Genomic DNA, 23,170 nt, shown 5'->3' with positions numbered 1-23,170 from the left:
CCATAGACCCCAACGCTCGTAGTAAGGCCGTAACAACTTGCCATCCACCTGCGGTCGGAGACGGCCGGGAGGCGTCCCCTAGCCGTAGTCGAGGGGACGTGCTTAAATAAGGTTGACGGCGAGGTGAAAGGTGACACGGTTACGATCCCTTGATAGCTGAGACCTTTAAACCTTATTCGACACGGGACAACATTCTGGATATTGAGATTGAGAGAGAAAACTTCTGGACGAACATTAGTGGCCGTTTTTGAACGTACTTTGTTAGCTGTCAAACTCAAAATGTCAATCGGCCAATATCGTAGCCAGTGTTTTCCGATTTTTTTGTAATTTAACTTAAAAATGCATTTTAATACAGCAGTTTAAGCATCTTAAGCTGAATTAAATGCTAATGACAATAGGCTCGTTAGTCAGCTGACAGCATGAGTGCCGTTACGACGAAAGGTCCAATAGTGGACCCTGGAATGTGTCGTTGTTGTGGGTTCATGAAGAGATGTCGAGTTCTCAACGTTGAATACACACACCTGGGCAAGAAGGAAGTCTATGCTGACATGATCATGGACTGCTTCGGGCTTTTGGTAAGAATTTCTCAATAATTTTCATATGAAACACTTTTAAATTGTAGTAAAGTTGGCCTCTTAAAATTTAATTCAAGGGTGCGTCCAATAAACATAAACAAACAAATGCACACTGTTATAGTACACTAGGACATGGGCCACCATAAATACTTGAGTTCTGTGGCAATAATCACCAAGATTAGCAGGCAGGTTGCAGATATCACATAGCAGCAACATAAAATTAATGTTTTCCTCCCAGTCTATCACATTACCTATCATTTTCTCCATATCGCCTAAGATTAACTGGAGGAGAATGCTGGACATTTAGTTTGCCTTTGTACAATTTAATAATTGGCAATAAATAATTGAATAATAATAACAGCCTAAGACAAGAACCAATTTAATGTCTGCCCTCACCAACACAACCCGTCACGTTGTTTTAAGGCCCTTACACAACAGTTATAGAGTTACAAACCACTATGCCATCTGGTTATTCAGCTAATACTGTTTCCTTTATTTCCTACCCAGCTCTCCAACATGGATGGTTCGGAGCGCGACCGGCTTGTGTGTGCACCGTGTGTGGGACGACTCCGGGAGGCGAGTGCCTTCCGCCACCAGGTGCTGCTGTGCGAGGAGGCCTTCCTACTCAAGATACAGCGGGACGGTGAGCCTTTACTTAACTTATTGAGACTTCACTTAACTTCAATGTCACTGTATTCAATTGGTTACAAAAGAAAATAATACAGATTTTAATTGTATAGGTTTTAGTCAGTGAAATACCATAGAAACAATGCTATTTAAATATTTATTCTTTAGTTAGCACAGAGTCACAGACGTAACTGGCCCCCACTACTTTGATGCACTTTATCTATGAGTGAAGTGGTTTAATTGAAAAAGGAAACATGGGATATGATTTTTCTTTCTTTCTTTCTATATGCTTTTGTTTCTTTCTATAAATTATATGCTAAAAAGAATTTGTATTTTTCTAATATATAAAATTCCCTATTCTCAAATTAATATGATTATAATTAATATTCATACTTAATACAATAATTTACTGCTATTTCAGGGGATGAAGCATGTGCAATAAAGACAGAGGTAAAGACAGAAGACGCGGCGATGGAGGACGACGGAGTGGACACTCCTGACTATGATGACCTCGTTGATGACAATGCAGAGACTGGTGAGTAAAATCTCCTTGTTATTTATTTATACAAACTTTATTGTACCTATACAAAACATAGCTATAAAAAAATAAGTTAGAAATAAGTAGTTAGTACTTGCCAAAAAGCAATTTCTTCCAGCCAACCCTTGATTGTAGGAGAACTTCTTATTTTATTAATTTACTAGCTATCCTCGCGACCTTTGTGTCCCTTTAAAAGGATTTTTCGTGAGAATAAAAAGTACATAATTATAAACCTTCCTCTTAAATCACTCTATCTAAATCTGTTGTGTAGTTTTAAAGATCTATGTATGTACTTACACATACATACATTTACATAGAATAACAGCCTTTAAAGTTTTTACATACCTATAAATATGTTGTTGTTTATATGTTCATTTCATAAACCAATTTTTCCAGAAGACCAAACCTCACAAGACGCCCTCAAAGACCCTATCACCAAAGAAACATCAACGGAACCTCCTGAAGAAATCTCAGTCAAGAAGAAATCCATCAAAAAACGTTCATCCGCCAAGAAGGCGGTCACTCCGGCGCAGCGACAGAAAATCAAAAAGGAACTAGTCACGAGGATGGAGAAGTTAAACTCTATGCTCAAACAGAAGTTGAATGAACCAGACACAATAGGTAAATATAACTTACAATTCTTCCAGAAAACTACATTTTAATATGAACTAAATGGAGTGTCAGTGCAAAAGAATCGACTCGGCAAATATCACCCCACTCCTACCACTGAACTCTTAAATGAGTTTGGTTAGAACCTTTCTGACTTTATAGAATGGTTGTCGTTAGATTGAATTCAAAACGGTTTCACAGTAAACAAAATGCGGACAGTTTTTTTGCTTTGTTTTTGTAAGTGACATACCATCTTGTTCGTATTTTGTTAATCTTAGGCGGCTCAGGACCGGAAAACCTGATCTACACAAAAAAGGCCTACTCATACACAACAGTGTGCGATAAATGGATGATGATGATGTTTATTTTGTGGCATCTATTCTCCTCAAAATTCTTCTGCTTTACTAACAAGTTCTCCTTGTCCACAGCACCAATAACAGCGAAAACTAGAAAAGCGGAGCTCCTAAAACAGAAAGCCAACCAAAAAATGAGCCAAGAGCGAATGCTCCACCACAACACCGTCACCATCGTCGAAAACTCCTACGTCTGCCCCTTCAAGACTCGCATCAGCAACTACTACTGTTATTATTGCAAGGATATATTCACAGACTGCAACGAGCTCAGAATACACACTCTCAAACACGACCCTCAGTATTTTGAGGACCACATGGAAGCGAAAAAGATTACTCGAATAGATATAACTCAAATTGACTGTAGACTTTGTAACGAAAAGATTTCAAATTTAGAAGACTTTAAGAAACATCTTTCGACGGTACATAAAAAGATTATATACCCGGCTGATACCAATGAGTTTTTAACGTTTAAGTTGTCTATGGATAATTTGAACTGTTTGGAGTGCGGCTGCTCGTTTCCGTTCATAGACAAACTCATAGAGCACATGACTGATCATTTCGGGAAGTACGTGTGTGATATGTGCGGAGCGTGTTTTATAGAGGAGAGCACTTTATGTCAGCATATAAGGGGGCACAAAAAGGTTGACACAAACTTTCCTTGTGAGATTTGCGGCAAGAATTTCAAGTCTAACTACAGTAGACAGCTTCATACTGCGACAGTTCATGAAAAGAGACCAGTAGTTCACTGCTACAAATGCGAGGCAAGTTTTCTGTCTTACGCTCAAAGGAACAGACATTTGATAAACGTCCACGGGGATAAAAGAAAGTTCGCTTGCCAATCTTGCGACAAAGTGTTCGATGTGCGGAAAACGATGGTAGAACATACTAGGAAATACCATTTGCAAGTTTGCAGGCATCAGTGCGATGTGTGCGATCAAAGATTTTACGCGCCGTCGCAGTTGAAAGAACATAAAGTCACACACACTGGGGAAAGAAATTACACATGCGATTATTGCGACAAGAGCTACCCGAGGCGACAGTCGCTACAGGATCACATAAGGTCGCACACGAACGATAGACGGTACAAGTGTAATGTGTGCAATTCTACTTTTACACAGAGCGGTAGTTTGAAAAGTCACATGAAGACTCATGAAGGCTTCGAGATGGGCGAGGGATTCCCCTCTTGAAAACCTCTTGGATGAGGCTTTGGACCCTCAAAATCAACTGAAAATTTGCGCAAAAAGAAAAAGCGATTTATATTTTGGCAATTCTTTGAGATAGTCTCCACTAGAGGCGCTACTTGGTATGTGACAATTAACTTACTTGCTTTATAGATGTGGATTCCGGGTTCTATTCCCGGCCGGGCCCGTTTCTTTTGGTAATAGCCCCCCTAAAAGTGTAGGCGTTGGGCCACAGCAGTTGATCTATACATATACATTTTGGACTCTCAATTATTTATGTGTTGTGTGAGTATTTAAATCAATAACTTTATTAATTTATATAAGTGATGTATTTTAAATATACAACTATTATTTATCTACCTAGTGCAATAATCAAGAATAAAGATGATTTTAACAACTATATTTCTTGTTATCAATTAAAGGCATTTAAAAATTTCAGTACTTCACATAATAAGACCCACTTCCTGCACACATGCAAAATATTGGCAAAATTTACAGTAAAAAGGACCTTGGATACTTGATTAAATAAAATTTATTAACTTTAGAGTACATAATATTTTGTTTACAATTAATAAATAGATTAAATTGTGATGATTCGTTCGATACTTACAAATAAGGTACATGTTTATTGCATTGATAATAATATATAGAATGAAACCCATATACACTGGGCAGTCGGCGACTAACAACTAGGGCCCCTTTCACCAACTAATTAAATCTACATTTAGTGTCAAATGTCGATTTAAGAAACGTCAGTCCATATAAAATTTGACACTAATTCTAGATTTAATATGTTGGTGCAAGTGGCCCCAATGTTACAGGTTAATCTTATTACCGCATTGACACTGACAAAAGTAATATTTTGCTGATGAATAATGGTATATGTGGGAAGTAGAGCAGCTAAATTGTTTTTTTTTTCAGACATATTATTTTTAGTTGCACATGGTACCTAAACAAAGTAATTGAGATCATAATTTATAAGTATAGTGAGTACATCAGTAATCAAAGGCTAATACTAAATTTAGGCTAGACATTTTCCTGTTTAGTCACTTGAGTGCTAGCAACTCAGTCTTACCACAAAAAAACGAAATTCATTTAAATATAATGTAATTTCTATTTATCGCTGTCAAAAACATTCAATCTAATCCATAAAATTTAATATACCCGATAAAACTGCATTAAACTTGAGTCACAAATAAATACTTTACAATTCACTCAAAATCTATTTTGACACTTTTTACACTCGTCCCAAAACACATTTACCCGTACTCGGGATGTTGGCTTTTCAGATGCGCCTTGAGACTGCAGTTCTGTATAAACGCTTGCCCACAGATGTGGAAGAGTGTAAACCACAAAAAACTAAACATATTAAAACAGTTTCTCACATAAATACTTTATCCACAGAGAATCCATTTTGACACTATTTACACTCGTCCCTCATCACATTTACCCATACTCCGGGTGTTGGCTCTTCAGATGCGCCTTCAGACTGCAGTTCTATATAAACGCCTGCCCGCAGATGTGGCACAGTGTAAACCACAAAAACTAAACATATTAAAACAGTTTCACAAACAATTTACTCAAAATCCATTTCTACACTATTTACACTCGTCTCAAAACACATTTACCCGTACTCTGGGTGTTGGCTCTTGAGATGCGCCTTGAGACTGCAGTTCTGTATGAAGGCCTGCCCGCAGATGTGACATAGCGTGAACCACAAAAACTAAACATATCTAAACAGTTTTTCAAATAAATCATTTACAATTCACGCAAAATCCATTTCAACACTTTTTACACTCGTCCCAACACACATTTACCCATACTCCGGGTGTTGGCTCTTCAGATGCGCTTTCAGACTGCAGTTTTGTATGAAGGCCTGTCCGCAGATGTCACATTGTGTAAACTACAAAAACTAAACATATTAAAACAGTTTCTCAAATAAATGCTTTACAATTCACTCGAAATCCATTTCTACTCTATTCACACTCGTCACTAAACACATTTACCCGTACTCCGGGTGTTGGCTCTTCAGATGCGCCTTCAGACTGCAGTTCTGTATAAACGCCTGCCCGCAGATGTGGCACAGTGTAAACTACAAAAACTAAACATATTAAAACAGTTTCACAAATAATTCACGCAAAATCCATTTTGACACTTTTTACACTCGTCCCTCATCACATTTACCCGTACTCCGGGTGTTGGCTCTTTAAATGCGCCTTGAGACTGCAGTTCTGTATGAAGGCCTGCCCGCAGATGTGGCAGCGGTAGCGGCGGTCGTTGGTGTGGATGCGCATGTGGTCTTTGAGCGTCTTGAGACGCGGGTAGGTTTTTTCGCAGACCTGAACAAAATGAATGTATTTTATTTTGTTTATTTTTGTAAGCAGTATATGAATGTAGTATATTACTTTTACATCATCTTAAAGATTAATCTACTGGGTGAGATTATGAAGCTCAATATTATTACTTATTACCCTATCAGAGCATTAAATAAGTCAACATGTAACCTACCTAACCAACGTAAAAAAAGTCGCATAACTTTACAGCTGATTTTGATAAATTAATATAGCTGAGAACACTCGGAATAACATTACCCAAAAAAAAAGGAAATCGGGTCAGCCTTTTGGAAGCTACATTACCATAGACAGATACACAGACACAAATGAGTGGATGAATATCAAACTGCCATATGTCCACCTACCCGAAAAATTTACTTTTTGATTTGGTCGTGTTCTCCGTTAAAATGTCAGTTTGCCTATGCCCTTCAAGTTCCAATAAGTGCAAGGCATCCATGAGAAAAAAGCCGTTAAAAAAGTAAGTTTTTTTCAAATCCTTTTAAGTCTAACCGTTTCGCATTACAAATTTTCACAAGTCCATTCCGGCCAATCACAGAGCGTAATTTTTTCAACATGGCGTCAGTCTTGGTGAGAATTTCGAGGCTGTGGTGTGTGCTCTCAGTGTTTTATAACGAATATGAATGAAAATGTTGAGGAAATTGTGATTGTGGACCCTGATAAAGCTCGGAAAAGGAACAGATTGAAGAGTGTAGCAAAAAAACGACAGAAAACTATGGCGAAGTAAGTTTAAAACCTCTTTTTTTCCAACCCACGTGTCAATCACAAAGCATTTTCGTAGTAAACACAGGGCCGTATCGGGTAGAATATAATACGGTAGGTAGGTACTTTTCTACCGAAAAATTTTGGTTGATTAACTTCATTGTATTATATAGAATATAGACTATATTAGTCTTACTGAGTCCGGCCCATGATATTAGTATTTTTCAAACAACTATAAGTCCTTATGACTCATATCAAAACAGCATAAGTCTTGTATGGGCATATCAAACTGCTATAAGTCCAAACTGTTTATTAACTTTTACGCCTTTCTATGAGTGTTATAATGGATTTGTTTATTAAAATACACTCTTAAGGTCACAAGTCAACTGATTAAATCACGGGGCAAGTTCTATGACCATTAAATAATAGAGAAAACAAAAACCTCCATTTCCCAAATTTTGCGTGGACGTGACATATGGCAGTTTGATATTCATCCACTCAAATATAAACACACGTTAAACTTATAGAGGGGGCGATGTTTCTGTGCGTGGCTCTCTCGAGTGGAACCGTTACAATACAATACAATATAACTTTATTGAACAAAACACACAACATACATTAAATAACAAAAGGAGTAAGCACAATAGGCGGCATTATCGCTAAAAGCGATCTCTTCCAGGCAACCTTTGGGTGAATGAGAGGTGAATTTATTTATTTATTTTTTTATTTATGTTTTAATAATAAATACTTAGATACATACAAATTCAAATTCAAATCAAAATTCAAATCATTTATTTTGCTGAATATAGGTACATTGGTTTGGTGTATGATAAGTAAAGGAAAGTCGCTTAACTATACTCCACCCAAGAGGGTTTGCAAAGTTTTAAAATTAAAAATAAATTAGATTAAAATTAAAACATAAATAAAAAATTAAATTAAAATTAAGAAACAGTGATAAATTCAATGAATGCATGCATGTCAAAGATATACCTAATTAATTATTTATACATATAAACTTTTGACACAGCTACAAGGAACGTGACTATTACTCATGGTCTTGAAGAAATTCTTCTAGGCTGTAATAGGCTTTTCTAATAAGAAATTTTGCTAAGCATTTTTTGAACAAATTGAGTACATTGATTTCTCTTATACAACTCGGCAAATGATTGTAGATTATAGGGGCCATACCAAAAACACTCTTTTTAAAAAGAGCTGTTGAGCAGCTGGCAGCGCTGATTTTATTTCCACACCTTTTACTTTTGAATTTTCCAAAACGATCGCTATTTCCTTTCACAAAGAGTGCTATTTCTAAAATATATAATGAAGGCAACGTTAATACTTTCAGTTGTATGAAGTGCGTTTTGCATGTGTCTGTTGGTTTTAATTTACAGATTGATCTAATGCATCTTTTTTGTGCCTTAAAGGCGATATGTTTATCTGTAGAATTACCCCAGAAGATAAGACCATATCTCAGAGTAGAGACCACATACGCATAATATGCAGCTAATACTGCTTTTTGATTGACCACTTTTGCAAGCATATGTAAAGCGTAGGCGAATGATTTAACTTTAGAGCAAACCCTTTCTACGTGGTTCTTCCATGTCAAATGTGAGTCTATGTACAAACCTAGAAATTTTGTGGATTCAACTAAATTTATATTTTTATTATTGTATTTTATGTCAAGATTATCTAATTCTGGTTTAGGGTTGTAATTATTTTTAAATGTCATTATATTTGATTTGTCAATATTTATTAGTAGATTATTTGAGGTGAGCCATTCAATCACATCTGATAGTGTATTTGTAATGTCAGATTCTAAAGCATTTATATTATTGTTTTTAAATAGTATTGTACTGTCGTCGGCAAATAATACCATAGTGTTTTTTGTTTTTCTAGGTAGGTCATTTATGTAAATTAAAAATAGTAGAGGGCCTAAAACACTCCCCTGTGGTACACCGTATTGAACAGACCTATCCATAGAAACATATTTTTTTATAATTCTATTTTCTGCACTGAGCCTTGTTACTGCAGTTCGTTGTTTCCTGTCACTAAGGTATGATTTGATGAGGTTTAACACATTGCCTCTAACTCCGTAGTCTTGCAATTTCTGTATTAAGACTGAATGTTTAACATGATCAAAGGCCTTCGTCATATCCATATATAGAGCTACTGTTAATATTTTTTTGTCCAATGAAGTTACTACGTCAGACAAAAAATCAAACAAAGCTAGATTTATATTTTTGTTCTTTCGAAATCCCTTTTGTTCCGCTGCGAATATATTATATTTTTCAAAATAACAGTAGAGGCAATTATAGATTACTTTTTCAAATATTTTTGAAAATATTGGAATAAGCGCTATTGGCCTATAGTAGGCCATATTCTCTTTATCAGTATTCTTGAACATTGGCTTAATAATTGATGTTTTCAAACGATTAGGGAATGAACCTTGCTCTATGCATAGGTTCATGATGTAGCTTAGAATCGGTGATATTATTTCAGAAACGAATTGAACAACCTTAGTACAAATGTCATCAAAACCAGTACTAGACTTATTTTTAAGATTTTTAATAATTTTAACAATGTCATCAGCTGTAGTAGGGCCCATAATAGATACTTATACAGGGTGGCCCAAAGAGTGACGTCCAAAGGAAAATGTTTGATTCCTTAGGTCAAGGGGTAGCCAAATCACCCCCATGTATGTTCAGCAATTTTTAGTAGTTTAGGAGTTATGATTTTTTTTCAAATTTTTCTACGAAAATCGACCTCAGTGGATTAATTATGTTTTATTATTTTTTGGATAACTTTTTTAAAGCATTTTTTATTTTTGTGTCATCCTCTTAAGTTGTTCTTTTAACCATAAAAGTTTCAGCTTCCTAGCTGTAATGTAAGTTAGTTATTTTTTTATCGAAAGTTCGAATTATATCATCGAGCTAGACTGCTCTGAATTTTCTACTTGAAATTAAAAATGGAAAAAGATATTCTTATGGTGCCTTATTAATTTTAAAAACTCCGCAAGGTTCCAAAATTACATAAAAATAAAAATAAACTATTGCTTAATAGGGTATTATTTGCAGAAAAAAGCCTTCAAAGGTACCTGGGTGGAAATTACCTAATTAGTAAATTGTTTCAGAAAGTTGAAATATTCCTGTTATGTCATTACTAAGGACTAATTAAGTTAGAAAATGTATCAAATTAAAGGGAAAATTAAATTATTTACTTTTTTTTAAATTTAAGTTACATTTTTGAATGTAAATTCTTAGAAAAATGTTTTAGTCTGAGTAGTAAGATTTATGAGATAATTTTATTATTAATAATAAGTAAATAAACTCTAATAATTATTTTATACATTTAATCACAATAAATTTTCAAAATGGCGACCTCCCATAGCAATACACAACCTACATCTACGCAAGAAATTTTCTTTAAGTCAAAAAAGTGACAAATGTAAAAAATATGACATTTGTCAAAAGGTTAAACATGTAAAAAAAGTACTTTTTCTCAAAAATAAGACATCTGTCAAAAAGTTACTTCTGAATGAAACAGAGAAGCGTATAGGCAACTTAAAGAAAATTTCTTGCGTAGATGTAGGTTGTGTATTGCTATGGGAGGTCGCCATTTTGAAAATTTATTGTGAGTAAATGTGTAAAATAATTATTAGAGTTTATTTACTTATTATTAATAATAAAATTATCTCATAAATCTTACTACTCAGACTAAAACATTTTTCTAATTATTTACATTCAAAAATGTAACTTAAAAAAAAAGTAAATAATTTAATTTTCCCTTTAATTTGATACATTTTCTAACTTAATTAGTCCTTAGTAATGACATAACAGGAATATTTCAACTTTCTGAAACAATTTACTAATTAGGTAATTTCCACCCAGGTGCCTTGGAAGGCTTTTTTCTGCAAATAATACCCTATTAAGCAATAGTTTATTTTTATTTTTATGTAATTTTGGAACTTTGCGGAGTTTTTAAAATTAATAAGGGACCATGAGAATATCTTTTTCAATTTTTTAATTTCAAGTAGAAAATTCAGAGCAGTCTAGCTCGATGATATAATTCGAACTTTCGATAAAAAAATAACTAACTTACATTACAGCTAGGAAGCTGAAACTTTTATGGTTAAAAGAACAACTTAAGAGGATGACACAGAAATGAAAAAATGCTTTAAAATTTATCCAATAAATATTAAAACGTAATTAATCCACTGAGGTGGATTCTCGTAGAAAATTAGGAAAAAAATTCATAACTCCTAAACTACTAAAAATTGCTGAACATACATGGGGGTGATTTGGCTACCCCTTGACCTAAGGAATCAAACATTTTCCTTTGGACGTCACTCTTTGGGCCACCCTGTATACATACATACATACCATATACTTATATAGAGATTTATACGTAGATAGGTACTATTAAATGATGGACAGATAATATTCCTTTACTTGTCTTTTGAAATCAAAAGCTGATTTTGCACAACGGATTTCTAAAGGCAGTGAGTTCCACAGTCGTATGGCGTTACGTTACGTTGAACTTATGACACCCTTTTTTTGTCGGTGCTTAAAAACATAAGTGTTATTGACTCACTTTGCACTTGAAGTTCCGCTCGCCGGTGTGCGTGGGCATGTGGTTGGTGAGCGCGAACCGAGTGAAGAACTTCTGGCCGCAGTACTGACACTCGTATCTGAGGGAAACAATTTTAAGTTTTCTTAAACCAAAACGTCATGTTGTAAGTGAATTGTAGTTTTTGAGCTTAATAATGATAATTAAATAACCATTTTTTTTAAGTATACATAGATAGATAGAATACACTCTATTTGGACACCAAAAAAGAATAATGAAATTAACAAGTTGTAACTCTAATTAAGGTACAAAAGACGGTCTTATCACTAAAAGCGATCTCTGCCAGACAACCTTTGGATGGAGGGAATAAGATATCAAGAATTTTGATGTTTTATTTAGAATTTGATAAAACTGTGTGATTAAGCTAGTTTTTTTCCGTTTAATCGTAATTTGGTGCTATCGTCTGCCTTTTCATTGCTCACGAGTGTTTTGAAGACAAGAGGTAAAAACAAATTGGCCGTCATTGACTGATGGATATATATTAGCGTAAGGACCCCTTAAGGCACCCTTCCCATGGCTCCAAATTCTCATATAAATGTCAGTATTGTTTGAATTAGAGCCAGCGCGCGGGTGTCATATTGTTTAAGCAAAAAGGTCTGGCAGGCGCATCCTTCCCTTGTAATCATAAATTACCTGTAATCCTTCAAATGGTCCTTCCTTTTATGTATCGTCAGCATCCTTCTTGTCATGCACACTTTAGAACACAAGCCACAAGGAAACGACATCGGCTCATCCCCATGCACCTCCATTAAATGTTTCAACTTCTGCGGGTAAGACATTAACATCACGTCGCATTTAGGACAGTAGACCCGTCCCTTTTTCTTGTGGACTCTATCTATGTGTAGGTCCCTATTGTACTGAGCTCTGAAGTTTTTACCGCAAGTGGGACAAGGAAAGTCCCCGTCCTCGTGCCTCTGTAAATGCATGTCGAACCGGCATTTGTCCACAAATCCTAATCCGCACGTTTCACACACGTAGTTACTGAAATGCACGTTCATGTGTTTGTTTAGCGCGTGGAAGTACGGGTATTTTAATTCGCATAGCGCACACGATAATTCGCCTTTTGTTAGTCGGAACGGCAACACAGAGTCAGGATAATCGAAGTAGTATTCTACTCTGTGAACCTTAGTGATGTGCAACTTCAACGATTCTAGCGAATAAATCTTTTCATCGCACAATCGGCAATCGATTCTCGTTATGTCCATTTTGATCATTTTCTTCTGCTGCGTGATTTTGAACTTTTTAGGGTTGTGTTCGGAAATCGTGTGGGTTCGTAGCACTTCGGGTTCCGTACAGAGGATCCCGCAGTAGAAGCAGATGAGGTTGTTGTGGCGACATTTGAACGGACACACATATGAACACTCGACTAGGCTCGCGATGTTGGTCTCGGTTGTGTAGTTGACGTCTCGCTCACGGTTCTTTTGTTGCAGACGGAGCATCGCTTCTTCTGTGGAAGATTTCATTGTATTGTTAAATTAGTTATGTAAGAATAAATTAATCAAGGAGATGCAATATTCTTCTTAGATTGTAGTTAACAATAATTAGACTTGTACTAGGGAAACAGTCTGTTTTTCCCTAGTACAAGTCTAATCATTAGAAGGGTCACCACCTTTTTGGGCGTCGCCTGGTCGGGCTTCCGAGATACGGGAGACGAAGTCACCAAAGACCTGAGAGAAGTGGAAGTATCCGACTTTAATGTCGGAGGCAAAAATCCACTTCGGGTTACTGAGCCAGCAGAGTGAGTGACTGAGTAGGGAAACAGTAGCAAGTTGAATTATTGTATGTATAACGACTGAGAAACTCTCCACTATCAATTCTAGAGCCAAAGGGCCACAATCAGTAACACAGACACCCATTACAAACTATAACCTTTGCCTTACAAACTATATTTTCTGCCAAGCATTAAAACCCGCAACTCACTCTTAGTCCTCTCCACGATCTTGTTCCCGGAGGCCCCCGGCGCCGGCTGCCTCCGCTTCTGTCTCCGCGGCGGCGGCGGCGGCGGGGCGCTGGTTGGTGTTATTGTTACTTCGACTTTTCTATCACTTTCTTCTGTGTAGTCGCGGTCTGAAAAAAAAAGTTATAATATTATAGTAGCCCTCCTACAAGTCCTACAAATAAACATACAACAGGATGGGACAGCTCTACTGTGCTCAGTGTGACAGGGTGTTCAAGACGAAGTTCGGACTTGCCAGCCACATAAGAGCACATAACAGAGTGTAGCAAGAGTCGCTGTTGTCGGATAAACGAAGAGGACATCATCATCATCATCACATAATATAATAAGTGTTATTAATTTGATAACTAATGTACTACATTAGTTATCACACAAATTCAAATTCAAATTCAAATGGTTTAATCGACGTAAAATTTTACAATTATTTGTCGATAGTCATCTACCACCATTTCACAAAGGCCCCGTCATTGAGAAGGAAAGAAATGGCGAAAGAAACTCCTCGAGCATCTTTTCAACTTTGCCTTATAATCTATTACAATTTTTACTTATATCTAGTACCTACAATTTTACTTAAGTACCTATATCCATTTCATTTTTTCAATAGCCTTAGCTGAGGTGGACAAGACCACGCGTTTTTGTCGTTTAAATAATCATTTATACTATAGTAAGCTTTACTACATAATGTAGCTTTAACATAATTCTTAAATTTTTGCTCAGTAAGGTTTATTGCTTCATTTGATAATTTATTATAAAAGCGTATACAGTTCCCCATGAATGATGTGTTTGTTTTCGAAAGTCTGAGTGTGGGGAAAAGCAACTTATTTTTGTTTCTGGTCTCAATACCGTGAGTGGCTCCTACTTTACTAAATGAATTTAAGTTTTTACGAACATACATAATATTTTCATAGATATATTGGCATTTAGTATACCTATTTCCTTAAACGTATCTCTTAATGAAATTCTAGACCCTAATACATATATGGCTCGAATTGCTCATTTTGCAGAACAAAGATTTGATTAATGTCAGCCGCTCGTCCCCACAATAGAATTCCGTAAGACATAACACTATGAAAATAACTAAAATACACAAGCCTGGCTGTATCTACATCTGTTAACTGTCTAATGGTTCTAACCGCATAAGCTGCAGAACTCAATCTACCGGCTATCCTCTCAATATGGGGTCCCCATTGCAACTTTGAGTCAATTGTAATACCCAGGAATACCGTTTCATATACTAACTCTAGCTTATCGTTATTTCATTTCATTTCATTTATTTAATACCATAAACAACATGTCGCATAAGATGTTAACATTGGTTTATGCATTTAAAGTACAATGTTATTTTACCCTTAGGGTGTAGTACAAATTTTTAAATATAATATCGAGGTACTATACACAATCAATAATTTAATACGAATTAGAATTTTAAAAACAATACAGTAAAATGAGATGTCATAACAACACAATAACACAATAAAATTTATAACAATTTCTATAAATTCATCACACACAACATAATCAATCAATCGTATATTATAATCAATTTCATACAATTATTATCAATGACATCAATTTAATAAACATAACAATAACAATTTCATTTAAAATTCAGTAAAATGAGATGTCATAGAGTAACAACACAATAAAATATAATCAATCAATTGTATACTATAATCAATTTCATATAATTATTATCATTGACATTAATTTAATAAAAATAACAATTTCATTTAAAATTCAGAAATTCATTGTGGTTGTAAGGACAAATTTTTAGTAGATAAATACTTAATTTATTGAAAAAAATGTTTCCATTTAACCTTTTTATATCATCCGGAAGTTTATTAAAAAATTTAATCGCCGCCATTTTTGTGGTTCGGTCGTATGTCACAGTTCTAGATGTAGGGACATCCAAATTAAATTTATTTTTCTCATTTAATCTACTGCTAATGCCTTCAGGACGTAGTGGGAATTTAGAGGGGTATCGTTTAACTATTTTACACAGCTCTATAATATAAAGAGCTGTAACGGTGTGCATTCTTAACTTCACGAAGGACTCCCTGCAAGAAATCCTGTTTGACCCTAAATTTTCAAGGATTCGGACGCATCTCTTTTGCAGAATAAAAATTCTTTTTATATCCGTACACCCTCCCCACATCGCCAATCCGTAGGTAACCCTTGATTGAAAAAAGGCAAAATATGCTTGGAGTGTAGCTTTTTTCGTGGTTATTTTTGACAGACACCGTAACGCAAAACAAAAGCTGCTGAGCTTATTTTCCAAGACATCTATATGTGTCTTCCAGTTTAGATGATCATCAAAATGTATGCCTAGAAATTTTGCACTTTTAACAGTCTCAATTTTTTTGCCATCTATAGTAATATTCAAATCAAGATCAGGTGTATTATAATTTCTGAAATGTAATATACACGTTTTGCTAATATTTGTATTTAATTTGATGTTTTTTAACCATTTGATAATTATTTTAAGGGTAGCAATAAAACGAGTGACTGTAAATTACAGTTCTAAGTGTCAAAATTAATTAATTTGGGTTATAGAATTACTAAGTGAGCGACTGACTGCGAGTGACGAGAAATCAACAGAACAGCAACTTACAAACATTAATTTGAGTTACTTAAAATACAAAATGAGCAGCTTCATAATATTTGAGCGACCTAATATTTGTTTGAGTGTCAACGTTACGTCCTGCATTTTTTTCAATATTTGGCAAATGTATTTTTTATACTGAGCGACATTTTATCTTAAATGAAGTGTTTCGAATACAAAACCCACTTTGAAAAATACACTAATGAGCAGATGATACTCTGCGTATAATGAGCTCACATTTCAAAAATAAAAATAATATGAAATAACTATTTGAAGAAACACTATTCTATTAGTTGAGAAATTTTATTATTGAAATATAAGGGTAATTAAATAAAACAATGTACTCCGTAAAATTAAAGTAATATGCATGCATTTATTTCAATCAATTGAACAAAAAATAAAATAAGACGCTTCAGTCAACTAAAAAAAACTTCTTATTAATACTAAGAAACATTGATAGGTATGAGGAACCCTACTACAACTCACCTGACTGCAACGATTCGTCGCCCGCGCCCCATTCGAATTCGCGCGCATTTAAAAATCTGTAGTTTTCATTAAAAAAGCGTATCAAAATAAAAAACATAAGCCCTCAAATAGAATATCAGTAACCAATAATCATTAATAAAGCAGCATACAAAACTTTGCTCAAAGTGAACTTTTTAGTAGTTCGATAGTATAACCTCACTTAGAAAAATCGAATCTATCTTAATATTGAAGTTGCCCTCTCTGTATTTCCAGTCGCTCACTTAGTAATTCCAGTCGCTCACTTAGTAATGAAGTCGCTCGGATAAAATTTTAATATTCGAAATGGATATATCACAATCCACTTTTTGTAAGCTCGTTCTGGATTTTATTATAAATCAATATTCGTCGTCAGTTTAGTTAATTTTTCGCTTACTCAAATTCATACCGCTCAAGTTATTAAAACAATATGTCATCATCAGTCGCAAAGTTTTTTTTTGTTCGCTCGTTTTATAATTCCCCTTATTTTAATAGTATCAGAGATGGTAGCAGAGAGGTCAGGTGTATCTTTTCTATCAAATTTGAAAAAGACCGACACATCATCTGCGAACATAACGATTTTTTGCTTTATGACGCATGGAAGATGGTTTATATAGAGTAAAAATAGAATCGGCCCTAATATACTACCCTGTGGGACTCCCATTTGTATTATGGAAGTGCGTGATTCAATCTTTTCTAGGGTTTTTTTGTCATTTAGGATATGTAAGATTACATTTTGTGGCCTCATTTCCAAATATGACCTAAACCAACTAAGTATGATTCCGCGTATTCCATTTCTTTCTAGAATATTAAGCAAAATTTCGTGATCAACATGGTCAAAAGCCTTAGATAGATCTAATAGTACAGACACGACATTTTCTTTACCATCTAGGGCCTCTGTTACAAAATCTACAATATCAAATATTGCGTCAGCGGTAGAGGAGCCCTTTTGAAACCCAAATTGTTCTTTGGCTAATATTTGATTAAGTGACAGAAAACATCGAAGTACTTGCCATAATTCCCTCAAATATCTTTGATAAAGTAATAAGTAAAGATACGGGACGGTAATTATTAACATTGAGTTTGTCATCTTTCTTATGAATTGGCTTTATATCAGCCTTCTTTAACCTAGCCGGAAATATACCTTCGGTGAGCGATAAGTTTACCAGAAACAGTAAAGGTTCAGCAATGGCATCAAAGATATATTTGAGAACCAATGTTGGTATATTGTCATACCCACATGATTTTTTGTTTTTCAACGCCATTACTGTTTTAAATAATTCATCTCTGGTTACTGGTCTGGCAAACATGGTATTTGGGTTAGAGGGCTGATCATTTGTTTTTGTAGAAATATTTGGTGTGCTGATGGCAGCACTCTTATCCCCAGTTCCCGTGTATGTAAAAAAATCATTGAATAAATCTGGAGCTTCATTTTCGGAGGTTACTGCTCTCACTCCATCGGTCAATCCGACATATTTATTTACTTCAACTGGTTTCATACCATTAATATTCCTATTTATTAAATTCCACGTTGACTTGACTATATCATGAGAATTTATTATCTTGTTTTCATTATAGGATCTTTTTGCATGTAAAATTACTCGATTTAAAATAGCACAGTAGGTTCTGTACCGGTTGTGTACTTCTTTGTTCTCAGAAACTTTTGCTCTTATGAACATTTCTCTTTTTGTTGAGCAAGACTTCTTAATTCCCGGTGTAATCCAGCCCCGGTCCTTACTAGAGCTGTTACATTTTATTTTTATTTCAGGACAGTACCTATCAAACGCTTCTGTAATAATGTCATGAAAAATGTTGAAACCAGTATCACAGTCCGATGCTTTGAGTACTTTATCCCAAGAGACATTTAGCAAATCTGTTTTCATATTTTCTAAATTATCTTTATTCAGGTCTCTTATGTAGTTGTAATATGCTGTTTTTTGTGTAAACGGAATTTCCAGGTTAGCATATTGAAGAGTATGGTCTGAGATAGCAAGATCAATAACTCTCGCTTCATTTAGCTTATTAGTCGATATTATATTGTCTATACAAGTGCGACTATGACTAGTTATACGTGTAGGTTTGTGTATGTTTTTTACTAAATGAAATGACTCTAAAAGACACATAAACTGTTTAGTCTCATTGCTATTTACCAAGGTGTCGACATTAAAGTCTCCGCAAGCAATTACGGTACGAGTTTTATTTTTATTTATAAAACTGAATAAACTGTCCATGTTATCGATAAAACCATCATTATATTTAGTATTTGGTCTGTAAATACATAATATATAAGTACCATTCAAGTCGATTCCGCATAATTCAAATATGTAAGGGATTGACATTTCCTTAAGTTTTGGTAGAGTCTTGAATGATACATTATCTCTAACAAAAATGCATACCCCTCCTTTACTCTTTCTCTTTACACGGCAATAACTAGATGCCAGAACAAAACCTGAGATACTAATGCAATTAAGATCTGCTTCTCTTCGGTGGTGCTCTGAGATACATAGGACCACAACTTTTTTCCCTTCATTACTATCCAGCCAGATTTCAAGTTGAGATTGCTTCGATTGGCTTAGGCTTTGTACGTTAATGTGAGCAATTTTAGACGAGTATTTTACGGTACCTGCGCGGTTATTGGAGTTTGGGGAAAAGAATTTGACTTAGCCATATTGTTCCCATTTGTAGACACATCACCTACACGGCTTGGACTCCGCATGGAGGTGGTGGAATTCTTTTGGAAGAAATATGGGATTGTGCCCTTTTTGGGTTTAACTGTGTTTATTTGATTTTGACTTAACCTTGCACCAGTTACAGGGTTGGTGGTCTGTATTTGGAAATAATATGGAATTGTTCCCTTTTTAGGTCTTGTCGTGACAGTTATTTTATTTTTAACGTCTTCATTATTATCAATAGCTATCGGTGCCTTATTTTTGAAGTTGAGGAAACGATATTTATAATCATCACTATCAATCTCAGTGTTAAGTTTGTCACATAATTCCTTACGATTCCTTGAATCAACCTCAATAAATTTCGTTCGGTTATAATGATTACAAAGCAATTTAATGTAATAATTTTGTAGATTTGAGTTAATGTGATTATTTTTAGCTACTTTGACAATTAGGACTTTATGTTCTTTAAGCATATTTAGAGCATTACACAATTCAAAAACAAATTCGTAAGGCTTAGTATCGTTACTACCCAATATGAGAACAATAATATCATTTTTACTATCGGATTCTTTTAAAACATCTTTGCAACTGGTTAATACATTTAAGGTCGAAGCTTGCGGCTTACAATACCCGGTTACAGTGTAGTTGTCATTCCACTTTGATTTCCTGCTCTCAATCATTTCCGCGGCTATGCCTTTACATCTCTGGTCTCCTAGAATGTGAATTTTTGGTTTTATTGGCTTTTTGTATGTAGTATTTGTTTTGCAGTCCAATATTTTGTCCACTGTGTTTAAGCGCTGTGTTTCACATTTGTTCATCTCTTCCTGAGTAATTTTAGTATCTACATTTTCAATCTTGTTATTATTCTCTATATTGGATTCAGATCGGTTTGAAGAATGCGCCAATGTGGCATCGGTCTTAGCCATTTTATGATTACTATCCATTTCTTCAATGTCAAATATGTCTCTACTTGTCTAACATTAGGCAAAGTGAATTTAATACATTTTGTTTTCTTGGAGTTAAGAGCTAAATTATTTACAGTGAACCAATTAGCAACTATGGAAAGAGTACTGTTTGCATTGTCAAAATTGACTTCTTGTCGCTTTAACTTAAATATAAGTGAAGTATCATCAGCAAACAGTACTATCTCACATAATTTATCTACCAAAAACGGTAAATCGTTAACATATACAAGAAACAAGAATGGTCCTAAAATCGAGCCTTGGGGAACACCCATACTGACAGGACAGCCAGCCGAACGCACTCCATTTATGTCAACTAGTTGAGTTCTGTTGGTCAAGTATGATTCCAATAATGTAAGAGCTTTGCCAGTTAGCCCATAATATTTAAGTTTCATAAGTAGAGTGGCATGATCCACACAATCAAATGCTTTCGATAGATCGCAAAATACACACATACATAAGCCAGTAAAGTTTTCAAAAACAATAATTTAGTAGGTAGGTACTTTCTTTGTTACAAACATTGTAATTGCTAATGTGTGGTTAATCATAGGTACACCTAGATTGTTTAAAGTATAAGTGAGTGTACCTGAGTCATCGTCGGCGACAGCGGGGGCGGGCGGGGAGCGCGGGGTGCCGGGGAACTGTGGTTCTAGCTTCACGGCGTCCAGACCAGGCAGGGAAGGAGCATCTGAGGATCCAATAAAATAATTTTAAATGATGCTAAGGCGTTTTTTTCACCATTTATAAACCTTGGTTATCCTGTTTTAGTGCAATTATGGTATTTTAGACATTATGTGATGAGTTAACAAACAACAAACTTCATAATTGCTGATACTCAAGGTGAGGAAGGTGAGGTGTATAATATCATCTCAATGAAGCAGTCTTTTTAAATTCTGGCATACTATAAAACAATGTTATTACCCTCCTTCACCACCACCTCCGAGTCCCCCTCATGGTACATGATCTTCATGGCGAGGAAGGCCTCCTCGGCGCGCAGCACCTGCCTCTTGAAGCAGCTGGCCTCGCGGAGACGCACCACGCACGTGGCGCAGACGAGGCGCTCCAGCGGCTTTCCGTCCAGGTGGGATAGCTGGAACGATAATGCTCTTGTATTTGTATGGGCTTTGTAGGAATTTCTCCTGCAGGTTGACTGGCAGAAAATGCTTTTAGCATTAAGATTGTAGATTATTTTTAGAAATTTGTATATTATGTAATTTAATTTGATTGTGAATATTTATTGTGCCTGTAACTATACTTATTAATTTATGGACTTTCAGTCTGAAATAAATGATTTGAATTTGAATTAAGTTCATGTGATTTTCCATTATTACTTATTACTGTTGTAAAGTGTGCAATTAAAGAATAAATAAAATTGTTAAGTTGGATGATGATGAAGCATGGTTCATGGTAACTTTACTATGCTGACAATGCTACCTTTGGGAGGTCAGGTATCTGCGTGGCTAACCGTACATTCACATAATTAACTGTGCATATTTCATCACAGCAATATTAAAGTCAGGCAATATCAATGTTCAGGTCCAGTTTGATTGACCTATAAAAAATAGGAGTATTCTCAAAACTCACCAAAAGACCGAAGCAATCCATCATGATATCCGCGTAGACCTCTTTGGTGCCGGCATAATCGTATTCCTCGTTTAGAAATCGGCATTTTTTGAGTTCTCCGCAACATCGACACAAGCCAGGATCAATAACTAGCGGTTTGCTCTTCGTTGTGCTCATTTTGGAGGAAAATTATTATATTAAAACCACAGGCAAAGGGTTTTGTCTTTCACGTTGACCATTTTAGTTAATTTATCAAGCTACTCATTATTATTTTTACATTAAAATAGATGCGAGAAATGAAAAGCTTTGTTTTGTTTTTCAATATTTCTGTGTGCCAAAAATTTATTTATTATCTGTGAAACTTTGACAGTTAATCAGGGGGTGTACTGTAACTTTACGAATTCAAATAATCAAATCAAGAAAATAATCATTTTTTGCGCGTGGATGGACCATGGATGGACCACGCAACTTTGCATGATTGGGAATTTAAGAACTTTGAGTCCAACCATAAAATAATTTAGTCCAACGAACGTTTCGCCCACGAATTTGTATACTAAACGGGCCTAAAGTGTGTGCCACACTTTTTTTGTTTATTTTTGCATCACCACACATTTTTTGTATACTGTATACTCACTGCATACTGTTGCCCGAGCACAGGATTCGAAACCTCCGTTTACGTTGCGTATCGTCAAATGTCACTGTCAAAATGTAAGGCAAATTTGTTAGTTCCAAAATGGTTCCAAAAGTGGCATTTGTTTTTTCCATGTTAGGTGGAATTTCACCAAACGCTAAACGTATTTAGTAGCCTGTCATACGTCTGTCAGTTAGTACAAAATGTATTTAAAATTTGATTTAAATACGTTTAGCTTTTGGTAAAAGCGACCCTTCGTGTAGATTCGAAAATAGTATCGAATCCTATGCTCGCGCCTCTGGTTACACCGTGCTTACCAAAGATTACTATATACCTACTTTGAGCTACTTATAAATGGCACGCATGGGGGCTACGCATGGGCTCAGGTATAACGTTAAGAAGAGTGAGTTGCTGGTATTCAAGGCAGGGCGACACTCCTGCAATAATATTCCACCAGTAGTTAACTCTCTGTGGTGCTCCTCTTAACAGAGTTAATAAATTTAAATACCTGGGTCATTGGGTCACGGAGGACCTCACGGATGACCTTGACATTGAGAGGGAACGCAGAGCGCTGGCGGCCCGATGTAACATGCTGGCTCGCAGGTTTGCACGCTGCTCCAAAGAAGTAAGGGTGTCGCTTTTTAAGGCTTATTGCCAAACCTTCTACACATGCAGCCTGTGGGTCAAGTATACGCAGAAGGCCTACAGTGCTCTGCGCGTCCA

At 35.4% G+C, this 23,170-nt stretch overlaps 2 protein-coding genes across 2 annotated transcripts; one reads left to right on the top strand and one right to left on the bottom strand.

Moving 5' to 3' along the window:
* The first annotated feature begins 419 nt into the window (after positions 1 to 419).
* On the top strand, positions 420 to 4,201 carry LOC119691922 (zinc finger protein 436). The gene is made up of 5 exons (XM_048629705.1): positions 420 to 575; positions 1,083 to 1,218; positions 1,624 to 1,737; positions 2,137 to 2,361; positions 2,778 to 4,201. Exons 1-5 carry the CDS (start codon positions 420 to 422, stop codon positions 3,887 to 3,889), a joined length of 1,743 nt encoding a protein of 580 aa, XP_048485662.1. The 3' UTR covers positions 3,890 to 4,201.
* Positions 4,202 to 5,874: 1,673 nt separating this feature from the next.
* Positions 5,875 to 22,156, bottom strand: LOC105398724 (zinc finger protein 260). The gene is made up of 7 exons (XM_048629704.1): positions 21,838 to 22,156; positions 21,175 to 21,343; positions 20,840 to 20,941; positions 13,483 to 13,629; positions 12,196 to 13,009; positions 11,527 to 11,623; positions 5,875 to 6,222 (listed from the first exon to the last, which is right to left on the bottom strand). Exons 1-7 carry the CDS (start codon positions 21,991 to 21,993, stop codon positions 6,064 to 6,066), a joined length of 1,644 nt encoding a protein of 547 aa, XP_048485661.1. The 5' UTR covers positions 21,994 to 22,156; the 3' UTR covers positions 5,875 to 6,063.
* Between the last annotated feature and the right edge of the window lie 1,014 nt (positions 22,157 to 23,170).

This window comes from Plutella xylostella, chromosome 24 (assembly GCF_932276165.1).
Source record: "Plutella xylostella chromosome 24, ilPluXylo3.1, whole genome shotgun sequence".
NCBI classification, from domain to species: domain Eukaryota; kingdom Metazoa; phylum Arthropoda; class Insecta; order Lepidoptera; family Plutellidae; genus Plutella; species Plutella xylostella.
The sequence above is the reverse complement of the archived record's forward strand: the minus strand, read 5'-3'. Positions and strand labels throughout refer to the sequence as shown.

What these genes read in the sequence shown, in the direction of transcription:
- LOC119691922 (XM_048629705.1), top strand. Translation starts at nt 420, where the DNA reads ATGAGTGCCGTTACGACGAAAGGTCCAATAGTGGACCCTGGAATGTGT. An exon ending in TGGACTGCTTCGGGCTTTTG is followed by an intron (nt 576 to 1,082) that starts GTAAGAATTTCT and finishes TTTCCTACCCAG; the next exon opens with CTCTCCAACATGGATGGTTC. An exon ending in ACTCAAGATACAGCGGGACG is followed by an intron (nt 1,219 to 1,623) that starts GTGAGCCTTTAC and finishes CTGCTATTTCAG; the next exon opens with GGGATGAAGCATGTGCAATA.
- LOC105398724 (XM_048629704.1), bottom strand. Translation starts at nt 21,993, where the DNA reads ATGAGCACAACGAAGAGCAAACCGCTAGTTATTGATCCTGGCTTGTGT. An exon ending in GGAGGTGGTGGTGAAGGAGG is followed by an intron (nt 20,942 to 21,174) that starts GTAATAACATTG and finishes TTGGATCCTCAG; the next exon opens with ATGCTCCTTCCCTGCCTGGT. An exon ending in TGTCGCCGACGATGACTCAG is followed by an intron (nt 13,630 to 20,839) that starts GTACACTCACTT and finishes TTTTTTTTTCAG; the next exon opens with ACCGCGACTACACAGAAGAA.